The sequence below is a fragment of the Falco peregrinus genome, chromosome 1 (genome assembly GCF_023634155.1).
Source record: "Falco peregrinus isolate bFalPer1 chromosome 1, bFalPer1.pri, whole genome shotgun sequence".
NCBI classification, from domain to species: Eukaryota; Metazoa; Chordata; class Aves; order Falconiformes; family Falconidae; genus Falco; species Falco peregrinus.
Genome location: NC_073721.1, coordinates 25,261,039 through 25,275,569, shown reverse-complemented (window position 1 = coordinate 25,275,569; position 14,531 = coordinate 25,261,039). Strand labels below are relative to the sequence as shown.

Sequence of the window (14,531 nt, the reverse complement as noted above, 5' to 3'; positions counted from 1 at the left end):
TTTTGTTAAAGAAGTTGCAAAAAATACCGCATTAAGCCTTGCAGCTTAGCTGGGTGGAAAGTCTGAAATCTACCAGCACTGTCTGCAGTCTGATACAATAAACTAATTCTTAACTCCTCATCCCCTTAAAATCAGTTCAAGTTGAGTGAGTCCAGTAGAGACAAAACAGTCAATTATGTCTTTTAGAAAGACGAATGACAGACCCTGATCAGTCATTGGGGAAGACCTGTGAATGTTACCAGAGGACTGGTAGAGTGTGTGCTTGTGACTACTGGTCCCAAAACAAAGAACACTTTAACCCTTTGAGCCAGCTCAGGATAAGTAGAAAATACTATGGAGCCTGCAAACACAGAAGACACAAGTCCAGCAAGTGAAAAGATCTCCACAGACCAAATAAAAAAGCATTAGGTGGCAAAGTGAGGCTAAATTAGCAGCCCATTGGCTGTTGTCCATTTCTGTGCAGCAGACATAAGGAAAGTGTTTGACTCTTGAAACTTTTATTTGGGGGGCAGAATTCATTCTAAGGATGCAGGTTCATTAGAGCATGTCCTTGTCTTGATTTTCTCAGAACTGTTTTGTGTTAAGGCCATTTTTGGGGGAGAAGATGCATTAATCAGATTTTCTTAATTCACGTTCCCTCTAAGGTTCTCCAAACTCTAATAAAATAATGAGGTTTTCAGCTTGCAGTCTCTAAAAGACTGTATATGTCTATGATGGCATGCAGTAATACAACAATTATCTGAAGATTTAAGAGCAGCATCTTTACTTGTAACTAAGTGCAAGCTTGTGTGAAAGTGAATGCACACAGAAGGAAGAGTATGAGGAGGGAATGAAAGAAGGAAAACCAGAACATGTGCATCCAGTCCTGTTTTCTGAAAATGTCTGAATTTCTACACTGGTGGATTAAAGACCATTAGAATGCACATATAAGAAGAAAGGAAAATAATTGTCTGAGAATATGGCCACATGCCACTTCCCCCCCCCCCCCCATTTTCTCCTCTGTTTCTGAGTTCATTTTTGTAAAAGGGCAATGGCACACCATGGCATAAACACCAATGTCTATTCATGGATTTCATGGCAGATGAGGTTGCTCACTTTGTCTGCATTCTTGCTTGAGTTGGGGAAAGGGGCAGAGGGACGCAGCTGTACTGCCAGGCTGCCTGATGCCTTGGGCTCTCTGCCGAGGAAGTGCCACTTTTGTCCATTAGCTGAGGATCTTGCAGAAGTGAATTTAATCCTGGCTTTCACCAGCATGGGTTACAAAAAACGTTTCTCCCAGATAATATCAGTTGTGATAGATCAGATTTCTAGACTGAGCTGAGCAGTCTCCTCTCCTGTCTGCGTTTAGGACATGGTGGGAGACTTCAAGGTTAGTTTACAGATTTCTCCCAGTTTTGGAAGTCTTTTCCCAAAAGAACCCGGCACTGTGTATGGACAAAGGTGACCTGTGTACTTCCAGCTTTGCTTCTGTATGTGCAGATTCCAGAAGGGCCTGCCCAGATCATGTAGCCAAGCCCTTCCTACGACCCCCCCCGACATGCCTAGAAGTAGCTACATCTGGGGAAAAGAGCTGGTCTAGTCTCCCAACAAGATTTCTTGCTTTTTCCAATCCATTTTCATGACTCTGAGAAAACGCAGTATGTTTGGAGACCTCTGCTTAACCACTGAATTAATTGTAGTCAGCCCTGGGGGCTCAGTCCTCACTGAAACTGGCCTGGTGCCCTGGTGCAGCAAATCCTCTGCAACGTGGGTGCTAATCATCTGCCATCTTGTGTGGGCAAACAGAGTGAAGTAAGTCTTTGTTGGTAAACAGAACATAAGAGTCACCAGAGAAACAGTTCTGCATTGTAGAGTACGGTCTATGGAAAAGCCAAAAAAATTATTTCTCAATGAAAAACATTACAGTTCGGCAAGTCTGATACCCCTGGTAAGTGAGGGAAACAGAAGACTCTAACCAAAGTAAGTCACTTCAATGATTTTTCAAGAGGGCCTGAGGTGTGATACTAGGCTAAATGGTAACTTACACTATCTTGGGAAAGGTGTTGCCTGAAGCTATCACTGCACTTTGTGGAGGAGTGGGGTTTTGGTTCGTTTTTTTTTTTTTAAAAAAATACTTTCCCACATTACCATGCATTTATATATTGGTGTTAGGAGAGTATTAAGTAAACTACTAAGTTGTTATGATTTGAGGTTTCTTTCAACAATTTGTAGTTTATAAATTCCAACAACCTGACCAGTTGACGTTGGAGGATGTCCATTCCTTAGGATCTGGATGTGAAGAAATGTGGGCAAGGAATACCTTTTCACCTATGAGGTATTACTCTTCCATGTCTTTAGGCCAACAGAGTATTCACTGCATGCTGAAAGATTAATCTGTTGGGAGGATCCTAGTGAAGCTTGTCACAGGTAGGTGTAGTGTACATTTCTGTTACAAGCCAACCTGATATTCTGCCGGTAAACAGCCATTGAAACGGTTATTACTGGTGCCAGCAAATTAACACTACAGTCAGTGGTGCTATACTACTTTGACCAGAGAAGGATAGAGACAATGTAAGTAATTTTATATGGTCCTCTACCTCACTGGAGAATAAATATGAAAATTATATGGAAATAAAAGTTCTCAAATGTAAGGTAGAGGCCTTGGATTTAAGATGGACAGTTACATGCAGATGTTTTAGAACTTGTTTTAAAATATACTTGAAATACAGGAAATGTGAATTTAAACTATAAAGGGAAAAGGTATTATGGGTAGTACAGAAATACTATCAGCATCTTAACCTCAGAGCCATGAACATGCAAAAGGAATCGAGGCATCAACAGTAATTCTCATCCCAAGGAAGCTCTAACGCAATTAACATATAAGATCAGCAGGTTAAACATGAATCATATCCATTGTTTGGCTGGGCTAGGAAGAGGAGACTGAGCAGAAGGTGATGAAAGCGGCTCGCCTGTTCAGTAAGAGACTGAAGCTAATTATACCAGGAGCTCTCATTAAAGTGTGTGGGATCTAGTTGGTTCCCTTTTCCCAGTAAGCCTCTTGAGGTGTGCTTGCAGAGGGTTTTCAGTAGTTTTAGTCAGAAGTAGCTTGGGTGGCAATCTAGCTACTGTTCACTTAGGGTTTAGGTTTCATGCTTTTTTTCCTATACACCCCCCACACCCCCCTTTCTTCACTTGTGAAACTTTCTTCCTCTCCCTCTGCCTCCTCCTGTCCTCAGCCTGTTTTGCCACTTTCCTTTTTAGGTAACTGGAGGCTGTTCTTGCAAAAAGGACATAGGAAAATGCCTGTGTGTTGTAACTTGTTCTGTTGTCTCTCCCGTAAGCTGTTCTCGTGTTGCCTCCTTGGGCTGGGTTTCTGGAGACAATTGTTTCATGCTACCAACTGGAAAGCACCTAAAGGAAATGTAGCTTAAGAGAGTGATACTTTTAAGTTAAATATTAACCTGAATCAAACAAGCTTAAGAGCGTTTAAAGTGAGGTTAACTGGTTGAGCTTGTGAACAAGAGCGAACTCAAGCAGTGAAGAGTAGACATGGGGATACTCTATTCGGAGGTAGGTGACCGTTTTTGCACAGTGACTGAAGCTATTGAAGATACAGAGACTCGCTGGGTTTGGCTTGTTCCCTTTGCAGCCTTGCATGCACAGGCTTATACAGATCTGTAAGTTCTCTGGAAGTGCTGTACTTTGGCTATTACAAATTGACAGAAGTACTGTTTGCAGGAGTAAAGAAAATGTAATAACCAGGGTAATTATTGTGACTTCACAGAGGAAGTATGTGTTCAACATTTTTTGTTCTGTATTGAGATCGTAATGATTCTGGGCAGGGGCAAAGGACAAACGGCTTTGCAAACTGCAAACAGCTCCTTGGCTTATATTGAATATAGGTCATAAAGCTAATGCCTAAGGAAACATTACCCCCCACCCCACAATTGTTTTAGGAATGTGATATTTATTTATTTATTTTTAGCTCTTTATGGGTTTGTCCCCAGACCGAGGTCCTGGGTCTGGGACCTAGCATAGTCCTGAAATTTAGCATAAATACTATCTAAACATATTTATTTTTTTATTAACTTTCCATTTCTACGTTTGGGATCAAATGAGAATTTTGGTCCTTTTTGACTGTGGATACAGTGGATTGCACTGTTGTTTCTTTTTCTGGAGACAGAATTACATAGTGGTTCCTTTAAAAGCTTACATTTCTTTGCTGAAAGCCACCCTTTATTTTTAAAAGTTTTCTTCTTCTCTTTCAGTGTTCTAGGCAGCTTGAATTTGTGCATTCATAAGGTGATGGGCTGTGTAGACTGCACCTTGTTCTGAAAGGATTTGTTGCCTCTCTCCAGATCTGCTACTCTGAGATAAGATTGTACAAGAAAACAGTGTCATCTAGCTTAATTAAGTGGTGTTTAGAGAATGTTCAAATGCTGTCCATACTTCCATGCTTATTAGTTAGTATTTTCATATACATAATTCTCTTCCTTTAAAATTTTGAGTGATACACTGTTTGGTTTGGTGGATAAAAAGTATGCTTCTTTATACAGGACAGAAATCTAGAGAAATACAAATAAGAAAGTGTAAGTTGCCTTTTCTGAGGGGTACAGATTGGATACTAGCACATTCCTCAACATCACAAACATAATTTAGACTTCCCTATTTAGTTTGTAGCATGCTTTGGATGAATTTTAGTGCACAGAAGAGACTATGGATTGGTTCAGAATATCTGGATGTTACGAAATGTCTCCTTTTTGTCTAAACAACTGCAATGTGTTGATGTAACTTAGGCAATTGCCTGCAGATCTCAAAGGAGGAAGCAATTATAATCTGATAGTGCTCTCCCAGTTGATAGACTGGCTTTACCTTAGTCTCCTCTTTATTGGCTGAATGCTTTGTCCTTAGTGCTGTGCCTTTAATCCTTATTTTATGTGTGGTAGAACTTGCTAAATAGCTCATGGTTTGTTACTAGCTCAGCAAAGCTAGGCAGAGGGAGATGCAAGAAGCTCTGAAAACAAGTAGACAAATTTAGATGTGGTAGTTCATCTGGATCTGAGTAAACTACCAGGTCCTGATTTCAATCACATGGCCCATAACTGATTAAAAATAAATAAGTAAATCAGTTGTATAGTGATATTGTTCTTCTTCCTAACAGTGAAAGTGGTTTATTTTACTTTTCTTGCAGCCCTTATCGGGTGATCTTGTACTGTGTGATCTCTGCCAAGAAAACCTTTGCCCATCCTATGACTAATTTTCACCTTTCTTGAAGGGCTTGTAGAAGAACTAGTATTGCAGAAAGAGAGATTCTAATCTCACTATAGAGGTTTTGCTTAAAACTGCATATTCAATTTTCCTTTGAACACCTGACTTGCATGAACATCACTCAATCATTGGCATATATAATCAAAATCTAATTTCCAGGCCCCAGTGTCTTCCTTTTGCTTTCTTTAGTCAGGTAGAGCCATGTGCTCTAGTTCATAGTTAGTCCTGATGCTGCGGCAGCAAACAGGCACCACTGGTGGAGGTAGGAGGAGTTCGGTGTTGCAATTCTGTTTCCCCCCCCCTTCCATCATATGCTTTGTGCAGCGCCATGCTGTCAGGGTCACAGGGTGCATCTTGCCTGAATGCCAGGTGATGCTGCAGGAGTGTGAACTGGAGCAGAGGTGAAGGGCTTTGCTGCCAGGCAGTTCAAAAGGTGCTTGCTTCCTCTTCAGCTAAGCTGGCATCTTGGTCCTGCTCCCTCCCCCTTCAGACTTGGAGCTTGTGCTTTCCTTGGGAGCAGCGTTTGATGTGCCTGTGCCGGGTCTGCCCTGCTACAGTGTGGAGGTGGACTGGGTCTGGTTCTCTGCGGCATTCAGGACACTGGGGTTCATAAATAATGTGGTGTGGGTGAGAGCAGCCTCTCTGTGTCTTAGCCTGTGAACCTTTCCAGAAGTTGTGAGCTCAGTTCCCACTGATGCTTCTTCAGAGTTTTTTGTTATGGGAGCACTGGCCTTTATTTCCCAGAGGTGCCAAAAGGAGATGCCATAGACCTTATGTCTGTGCTCCAGCTGCTAGTGCATCTCTAATGGGGGAAGCTGCTGGTGTTCTCCTGAATGTCTTACACTGCTGTGAGACTTCTGCGCTCATAGTCCTGCTCCTCTTTACAGCTGAGCCTGACCCTGAGGCATGAACTTTGGATTCTTCTGATACTGCTTTCCTTGCATGTGAAGCCCAGTTATTCTGAGTATGTATCTCATAGGTTTATTTCCCTCTTGTGTTTGATGGGTGTATAACAATAATGTAATAACCATAACACAAATCAGAAGCCGGTCATGAAGCTACATCATTGCTGAGGCGGTCTTTGAACACTGTAGAAAGCCGAGTGAGGGTTTCCAGACTTCAGGCCTCCGTGCTTTTCTGTAGATACAAAGGAAATGTGTTTTCTTGGGTTTTGGAGTGAAACTACTGCCTGTGTATAACATTGTCCTAACTCTGTAATTGGCCTCACTGCTGATATTCTAGGCAGGTGCTGTCTAACTGTGTGTAACTGTCTTCTGGCCAAAGTTTGGAGAATTGTTTAAAACAATCTTAAGCACAGGCAGAAAGAGAGGTTTGTGGCAGAGGCTTCAGAGCCATGGAAATCCTTGCACAGTTCTCAAGCTCCAGTCTGGAGCTGGTCAGGTTTTGTGTCCATTCTGCTGCTACTGGAAGCCTGTTTTGGAGCTTTACTCTGCACATGGCTAAAAATCTTTTTTTTTTTTTTTTTTTTTTTTAATTTTCATGCTAAACTGCTTGGCCAGATGTATATAACCTTTTTTACCTTGTTCCTTGAAATTAATTGGCTCTTCTCTAATACTTACCCTTCAATTTATTTTGGAACACTTACAGACCTGTCTCTTTTCTTCCTAGCCAAGCTAAGCAAATCGGTCTTTCTTCAGGCTTTTCATATTCCTCACTTGTATAGAGGTCTTACGCTCCTGCCATAGTGTGATCTCATTTTTGGACCTAGATGACAAGAACTGTATCCACTGTCCCAGTCAAGTGCTTTCTATAACAGCTCTCTTTCTGTGGGAAAGACTGCCTAATACAATGTTTGCCACTGGTTGCTGTTTCTGATGCCTTATGGAGGTGACCGACTGCCACCTATCTATAATTTTTCTTATCTTTATTCTTCCCCAACACATTTTTCTGAAGTCTTGTTGTTACTGTTATCAAAGTAATGAGCTTATAGTTGTTTGGATTGCTTTGTTTCCTAACTCAAATATTCTGCTACCTATGTTTGCCCTTCCGGTCACAGAATGCTGTTTGTCAATTTGGGAGGTATAGTACAAGTCTGATCTATGGGACTTTTCACCTTTCTTTGACTACAAAAGGCATTTTCTAGAATGCAAACCAGCAGAGTGGTCCTCAAGAAAATCCCATAAAACCAGGAAAAAAGTTTGGTTTGGGTTTGTGGGGGTTTTTTATATGAATGGAATGTATTAATGTGTGAAAGAATCAATTCTACAAAGAACAGCCACTGCAGTGGAATAATAATAATTTAAAAAATACTTTAAGTACATCAGTTACCCATGTATTAGCTGTTGGAATGAATGAGAACTGCTTCCTTACATTCTCTGTGCCCTGAATGTTTTCTGGGAACAGGCGGTTCCAGTAGGTAAAAGAGCACGCATGGCTCTTGTGTGCCAGTCTTTGTGCATGACTTCAGTCCCAAATGACATAGTCTGGTAGGGAATGGTAAGTGCACCATCATTATTCATGGCTCTAAAACTGGGTTCAACAGTAGTGTAAGGTTTAGAAAAAGATCCCATGGGTGTCAGAGTATGAGTCAGAAATGCCTTGGGCTTAATGGCCTAGCAAATAAAACTCTTTGAGGCAATACAGAAATAAAAGACAAAACTGTGTCATTTGGTGTTATGAGCTACTGAACTTGCAAGAATCAGACTAGAAAGGAGCAAATTTGTATGGTAAATGGCTGGGATTTGAGCAGATGTTCAACCCAACAGCAAATCTCCTTCATCTTTAAATCACAGAATCATTTAGGTTAGAAAAGACCTTTAAGATCATCAAAAATAAACAAAGCAATTAATAACAAGAACAGTAGGGAAATCAGAGGTGCAGACAGACCCCATTTGATCTCTTCTTTCCTGAACATGAAGATACAGTATTAGACACTGACATGACAGAGATTGAGGTTCTAGAGCAAACTGATCATTTAAATGGCACCGATGGGCAGGTCACTTACACCAAGCACGATTTGAAAGAGGGGTTTCTCCTCAGAATCATTAAAACTGTTCTGGTTCTGGAGGAGCACATAATAGCAAATGGTATATGTAGGCCTTTATAAGAATACAGACAGGTGTCCAAATTTACAATATTGCATGTATTCTTTGTAGAGTTTTGTCTGATATAATAAAACCAGAACAAGCAGTGGTGCAAGGTCTGATAAACACATACATAACTTTCTTTAGAAAGGAAAGTCACTTATGCAACTGTCCAGAAGACTAAAGACCAATAATGTAAACTTGTGTTGTAGATCAAAGTTTGTCTGAAGTGACAGTGTAAATAATACGAATCTTTTTAACTGGGGGCAGGGGGGAGATAACTGCAAGGGGAGTGAGGAAAGGGCTCCGAGTTCAGGGCTGGATCTTGTTCATGTAGGGTATTTAGGATGTGTTACAAGGAGGATGGGAAGGAAAAGCTGCAGATAATATTTAAAGAAAATGCCTATCTTGGAAAATGGTGAACAAACCCCTCAGTATTGAAGGCAGAAGAAAAGAAAGTAACTTGCTCTCTTTTTGACTGGAGAACTTCAAATGCTACCAGTTTGCCACACTTTCCACTGTTATTTTTCTGCCTGTATTAGGCCTGTAGAAAGTCATCGTGCTCCTGTCCTTCTCAGCCTCTCCTTAGTCTGAGTTCTTGCTGCTGGAAAGGGAAGGAATTTCAGGTTAGGTCAAAGGTGTGCAGAAGTATTGAAGCAAAGACTCAAGCAGTAAGCAGTTCCCAAAAGCCAAGCAGGATCTGAGCTGTGGGCACACGTGCATGTATTTTTTAGATATGAAGTTTAACTTCAGTCCCTAGAAAAGAAACATTGCGGGGGTTTGGTTTTTCAAGTTTCACCTGAAGTGTGGTTCTGCTCTGGGAGCTGATGAGTCAGCCAGAAGCGGTACCTCCTGTTCGGCCGTGAAGCGTGGGCTTGTCAGCGCTTGTTGCTTCGTACAGTGAGATCGGAAGCCGTTCTTTTAATGGCTTTAAGCGAACCAGATTTATTTCTGGGATTATAGACACATCGTCCAAAATGAATAGAAAGTTCGTTCTCCTGTGCAAGGGCTGTGGCTTCTCGGGCCGACGGCTGAGCGCTGCGGCGCGGCAGCTGCAGGATCGTCCCTTACCGCCATCTGCTGGAAGCCACCTGGAACTACAGCCTCTGTCAGAGCGCTTAGCATTGTCTTGGAATGTGCCAGTAATAACTCAGAATGGGAAGTATGGATGTCTTAGTGAAACGTGCTGATAAATATTATCTTTTCTCCTCAGCCCATTTGTCAGGCAGCTTATAATAACGATTTCAATGAAGTTCAGCTCCTTTTGGAGCACAACAGCAACTATCTGAACATCCAGGACAGCTTCAGTGGAGACACACCCTTAATTTGTGCATGTAAACAGGGAAACAACAGGATAGTTAGCTACCTTCTAAAAAGAAATGCTGATGTCAACCTCAGGAACAAGGTAAGTGGCCACTGACGACTCCTTTGCAGCAACTGTTCTTTGAGATTCTTGTAGGGTGTGTGGGGACACCAGCAAGCACAGCCAAGCCTGAGGTTTGTTTCCAGCTGAGGCATAAGTATAACCCCGAATTATAATTCAATAGACCTATATGTTTATGTTTGTCTCCTCCTTTATTTTCGTAACTTGCTAATGCACACCAAGTAATAAACATTGCCAGCCGGAGTTTCTCTGTGTGTTCATGTTCCCTATTTTGGTAACGCTGCAGGACATCCCTGGTCCCCAGTGGGTTCTGTCTGCTTACCCACGCAGCATTCTGCATTCATCTTGCTCTCCAGCTTGTATCTATCCCTTCTGTAGCCTTTCTTTCCCTCTGTCTTTTTCTTCACCCTGGTTAAAAGGAAAGTCTGAAGGAGAGCCTGTCCCATCTGTCCCAAACGTATCCCTGAGGAGAGACAGACTATGAAAACCTTCCTTATTTCCTCTGCAGACCTGGTTCTGTAATGCTATAGAACAGCGACATGACATGTAATAGCATGCTGGGGGCAAGGAGGGGAAGCCTTCCATCTTTCTTCCCCTGTTCCCTAGTTTAGAAAATCCCTACCTGTCTTGCACTGTAGCTGTGACCATTTTCCCTAAGGTGATGAGGAATTATGTTTTTGTGGTAAATTTCCATGTAGGTTACAAATAAAAAATAGCAGAAAGATGTGTGTTCTGGCTTCATTTGTGATTTATTGTCATGATGTTAAGGATGATAAATAGACAGGAACAGCCCCCCCCCCCCCCCCCAACATTGTCAATTCTATTGTATGATCTCATACTCCAATGCAATGTTTACCGAGTTTCTACACATTTGTAGGCTACCTTATGTGTCTGCTTTCCAGCACATTTGTTTATTTCATAGGAGGGCAGCAAATGTTTGTGAGGTGGCATATTCTATCCCGTCTGTTCTTGATGCAGAAGGGTGTCCATCTTACCTCAAAGTCCCTTTGAAAGGGTTCAGTATTCTGTCGCAAGCTCATTTTAATTGCACTGGTAGCCATTTGCTAGCAAAGCCTGGGCTTTCTTAAATGCCTCTCTGCTTCACCTTCACAGATGAAATCAGGCCCTTGGGTGCAGAGCTCAACTGTGGTGCTCAGGGTTGAGAATGGGGAACAGAGGATGCCACAGAAAGGCTTCTCTGCTTACTTTGGGCCACAGTGTACCCCACTGTAACCCTGTAACCTAGTTTGACAGCCTGCAAGAAGTTTAACACAAGTGTTCTTCAATACACAAGTTTACAGCCCTGCCCTTTACTTGCTTTGGTACAGTCAGTATTGAAATACTTTTGAAACTCTGTATTCCAAAACTTTTTAAACACTAGGAGTCTGCTTGGGGGTGTTGCCCCTTGCCTGTGTTTCTTGCATGTGCCAAAGGAGATGCCATAAACTCTCACATGTCTTTCCTACAGGAACCAGCACCTCTATAAGAAGAGGAGCTGTGGGGATTCTTCCTGCTGATTTGACTTGCTGGGCAGCGGTAGTAGCCACATGAGATGTCCACTTCCCTTTTTGTCTCTGCAGCCATGTCTGAGTTTGCAGACATACACATGGAATCCTTTGGATCCCACATCCTTCTTGCATGTGTAGCCCAATTTCCATGAGCCTGTATGTGTTAAATATGCTTCTGCCTGAAGGAAGCAAAATGCATGTATCCGTTTCTGCTTGGAAATCAGAGAAATATTTCTAGTAGATAACCTAAAAGAAAGCTTGTGAAATATAAAATGGTCTACTATTGCCAATATTAAACAAATAGAATCAGATCACTGAATTTGGTGCTAACCAGTTATTTTTTGTTTAGAAGGACTGCACTTGTCTGCATTATGCTGTGAGAAAACGGTTTACCTTCCTTGACTATGTGCTCATCATAATCCTCATGCCAGTTATGCTTATTGGATATCTTCTTATGGTGAGTCTGGATGAAAGTAGGAAAGGCCCTGTACCTTTCCCCTTATCATCTTTCTCATGGCAGTATTTCAGGCCAGGAACCTGTATAGAATATGGACTGCTTTTTTAAAGCAAGAACTGATGGAGAGCAACAGAAGAAGCAAGGATTTTGCCATTAATATAGCTAGTAAACTAACAGAATTGTATCACTACATCAGTCTGGAATTTGCAGAAGCCAGACACTCTTCTTGGAAAAAACCACAGTATTTAGCCAAAATATACTATATGCAGATAACTGTCTTACTATGTTACTCTTTCTCTTGTACCAAACAGATCTCAAAGACTAAACAGAATGAAAACCTGATCAAGATGTTGCTTAGAGCTGGAGCTGATGTTAATGCTACAGACTTTGTAAGTGGGTTTATATTATACAAATGCGAATGTGGCATGTTTGCTTGCAGCAATATTAAAAAAAGCCTTCAGAATCCTCTAGCAACACAGTCCTGCTTTCAGAGTAGGATTGGGTACTGAACTGGCTGTGATGTACCAGGAGGAATCAATGTTTCCCCTAGACACTTAGGCAATAGTTTTGTAATATGCACAGGAATAATTGTCAGCTGATCAACTAATTCTCCCTTCCTGATACATGCCCTCTTAAGAGAATCCAGGCAAGCTGGGTTGAGATAACTTACATATTACATACCTGATCCTATAAAGATTCTAGTGATATAAGGGTCTGAGCTTGTCATGATTTATGAGTTCTTGGGCTGGAGCAGATTTGTGGGCAGAGGTTGTGCCACAGTGCTAGACCCTGTGTCTTCTCTTGGTCTTCAGAGTGCGCTGATCTGCCATGCGTACAGTTCTGTATCCACTAGCCTGGGTCTGGTAGAGCTCCTCTACTCTAAGGCAGAAAAAGAGAACCCCCAATTTTAGCAGCCGCCAAATTCTAAAACACTGACAGGTGAGCAAATGGTATTGCTTAAGACATAGTTGTTAAGATCAAGATCATGGAATCCTCTGAAATTAGTAAAGAACAATTGGCTTCCTGCTGAAATTATCAGACCTGTTTTAGCAGCAGCATCCTGGGGAAGGGATGATTTTTTTGTTCCTGTTGCTCTTATGAAAATGTATTTGTTTTACTGTGTAGTGCATTGTAACAGGAAAAGATAAGTGTCTTTTGCATCCAGCGGTTAGGGGAAAACTGATAAGGCTACAGGTAGTCATGCTTGCCTAAGGTCTGCTGAAGAAGTAATAGTACTAAAAGTAATCTGCTTCTGTTTCCCTTCAGTCTGGTAACACAGCCCTTCACTATGCTTGTGAAATGAAAAATCAGGCAGTCATTCCTCTACTGCTTGAAGCTCACGCAGACACTTCTGTAAAGAATCAGGTAAGAAGGTGAAGTTGATAACTATATTTCCTTATCATGATAGTGAACCAGTATGTTGTAGGCCTTAGCTGGTGTGCAGCAGTTTAAAATAAGGGTGGATAGCTTCCTGGCAGCAGACTTGTTTGCTGTGGGGTATAAAGCAACGTTTGCTCCATTGCTTTTGTTGGCAAGAGCAACTTTAAAGTCCAAATCCTTCACTGCTGGATTTCTACCAGCAAACACTGCCTGCACTTCCACCAGACTGGCAGATCTCTTAGCTATCTTTACGGTACCTTTTCTTAACTCAGAGCTGCCCTACAGTTGTTCCTAAGATGCAGGCTGCAGGGGAGAAATTAAAGCCTTCCTAGGTGCTTTTTGTGCCACTGGACACCGTTCTTCTGAGAGGGGCTAAGTTAAGCTGCTTCTGTCATCAGAAAAGCTCAAATGTTGTCCAAATGATTCTATGATTCTAAATCAATATTGACTTGGAAGTATCTGCATCGCTCAGTTGAGGTGAGCAATGTATTGCCCACGTTGCCCTTGAAATTAGCTCTTTGCTTAGCTCTGCACTGACTTTGGTCATTAGCCCCAGGGAACAGTGGAATGGCTGTCACTGCTGGAGGGAAGGACTCTGCCACTGGCTTCGGTGAGAGTGATCTTAGGCCCAGCACATTCTGAAACCTTTATTTTAGAGCAAGGATGTGACAGTGAAACTTAGGCAGGGGAGCACTGCATGTGAGCAGCAAATACAGGAAAGCTCTTTGCACTTGACCAATATCTGTCATATTGCAATGTATTTCATCTGTTTCTTTCAGGATGGGGAGACTCCTTTAGATATAGCAAGAAGATTACAGTTCCACAACATTGAAAGCATGCTAAGGAAAACTTCGTAGTTGTCAAGGATTCTTGAACGTGCAGAAAATTACATCATCTGACAATCCACCTTGCGCAGCAGCAGAAGTCCTGCAGCAGGTTGAGGGCAGTGACTTGATAGACTTGGTCCAAAGCCACTCATTCCTTGCTGCAGGCTTTGACTATTTCTTGTGAGACTTGTCAGTACCCACAAGGCCACATGGGCTGAAAGGAGTTAATTTGATTTTACTAAGCCATGAATGATTACAATAGCCTTCAAAATATTGCCCTTCCCATTTGCTTGCCCAGTTTTATTACTTGACTTGCATAGACTGGATTTTGAAAGCTAGCTACAATATTTCTGGAAGCATAAACATTGCACATAGTGGTTGGCAGCCAATGCAAAAATAAAATATTCTTTTGAGTGTGTGTTCCATAGGGGATACATTTGACAACTGAACGATACGCCACAGCAGTTTATACAAAGCCTGGTACCCTTCCTCTTAGTATTTCTCTTCCTGCAGTGGGAGTGACTGGGAGAATAGATCTCTCTGCTTACCACTTCCTCCTTCCATCCCTGCTACAAGTTTCACACACCTTAATTCTCACTATGTTGCTACGAGGGAAGGATTATCTTCTCCCTTTTTTCATGTAAGGAACAGCAAAAAAGAGATTCAATGGGTTGCTGGAGACCA

The 14,531-nt window shown here is 41.9% G+C and overlaps 1 protein-coding gene across 2 annotated transcripts; it reads left to right on the top strand.

The window, feature by feature from the left end:
* The first annotated feature begins 2,911 nt into the window (after positions 1–2,911).
* ANKRD22 (ankyrin repeat domain 22) lies at positions 2,912–14,270 on the top strand. 2 transcript variants are annotated; one of them, XM_055790672.1, is made up of 6 exons: positions 2,912–3,549; positions 9,505–9,696; positions 11,536–11,640; positions 11,952–12,029; positions 12,907–13,005; positions 13,800–14,270. In XM_055790672.1, exons 1-6 carry the CDS (start codon positions 3,529–3,531, stop codon positions 13,875–13,877), a joined length of 573 nt encoding a protein of 190 aa, XP_055646647.1. In that variant the 5' UTR covers positions 2,912–3,528; the 3' UTR covers positions 13,878–14,270. The 2 variants fall into 2 exon arrangements, with proteins under 2 accessions (XP_055646647.1, XP_005238971.1); XM_005238914.4 differs by having other exon boundaries at positions 2,927–3,549; positions 11,533–11,640.
* The last annotated feature ends 261 nt before the right edge of the window (positions 14,271–14,531 follow it).

Coding starts and splice junctions, on each gene's coding strand:
- ANKRD22 (XM_005238914.4), top strand. CDS start 3,529: ATGGGGATACTCTATTCGGAG. Junction 12,030..12,906: donor ATGTTAATGCTACAGACTTT/GTAAGTGGGTTT, acceptor GTTTCCCTTCAG/TCTGGTAACACAGCCCTTCA. Junction 13,006..13,799: donor ACACTTCTGTAAAGAATCAG/GTAAGAAGGTGA, acceptor TGTTTCTTTCAG/GATGGGGAGACTCCTTTAGA.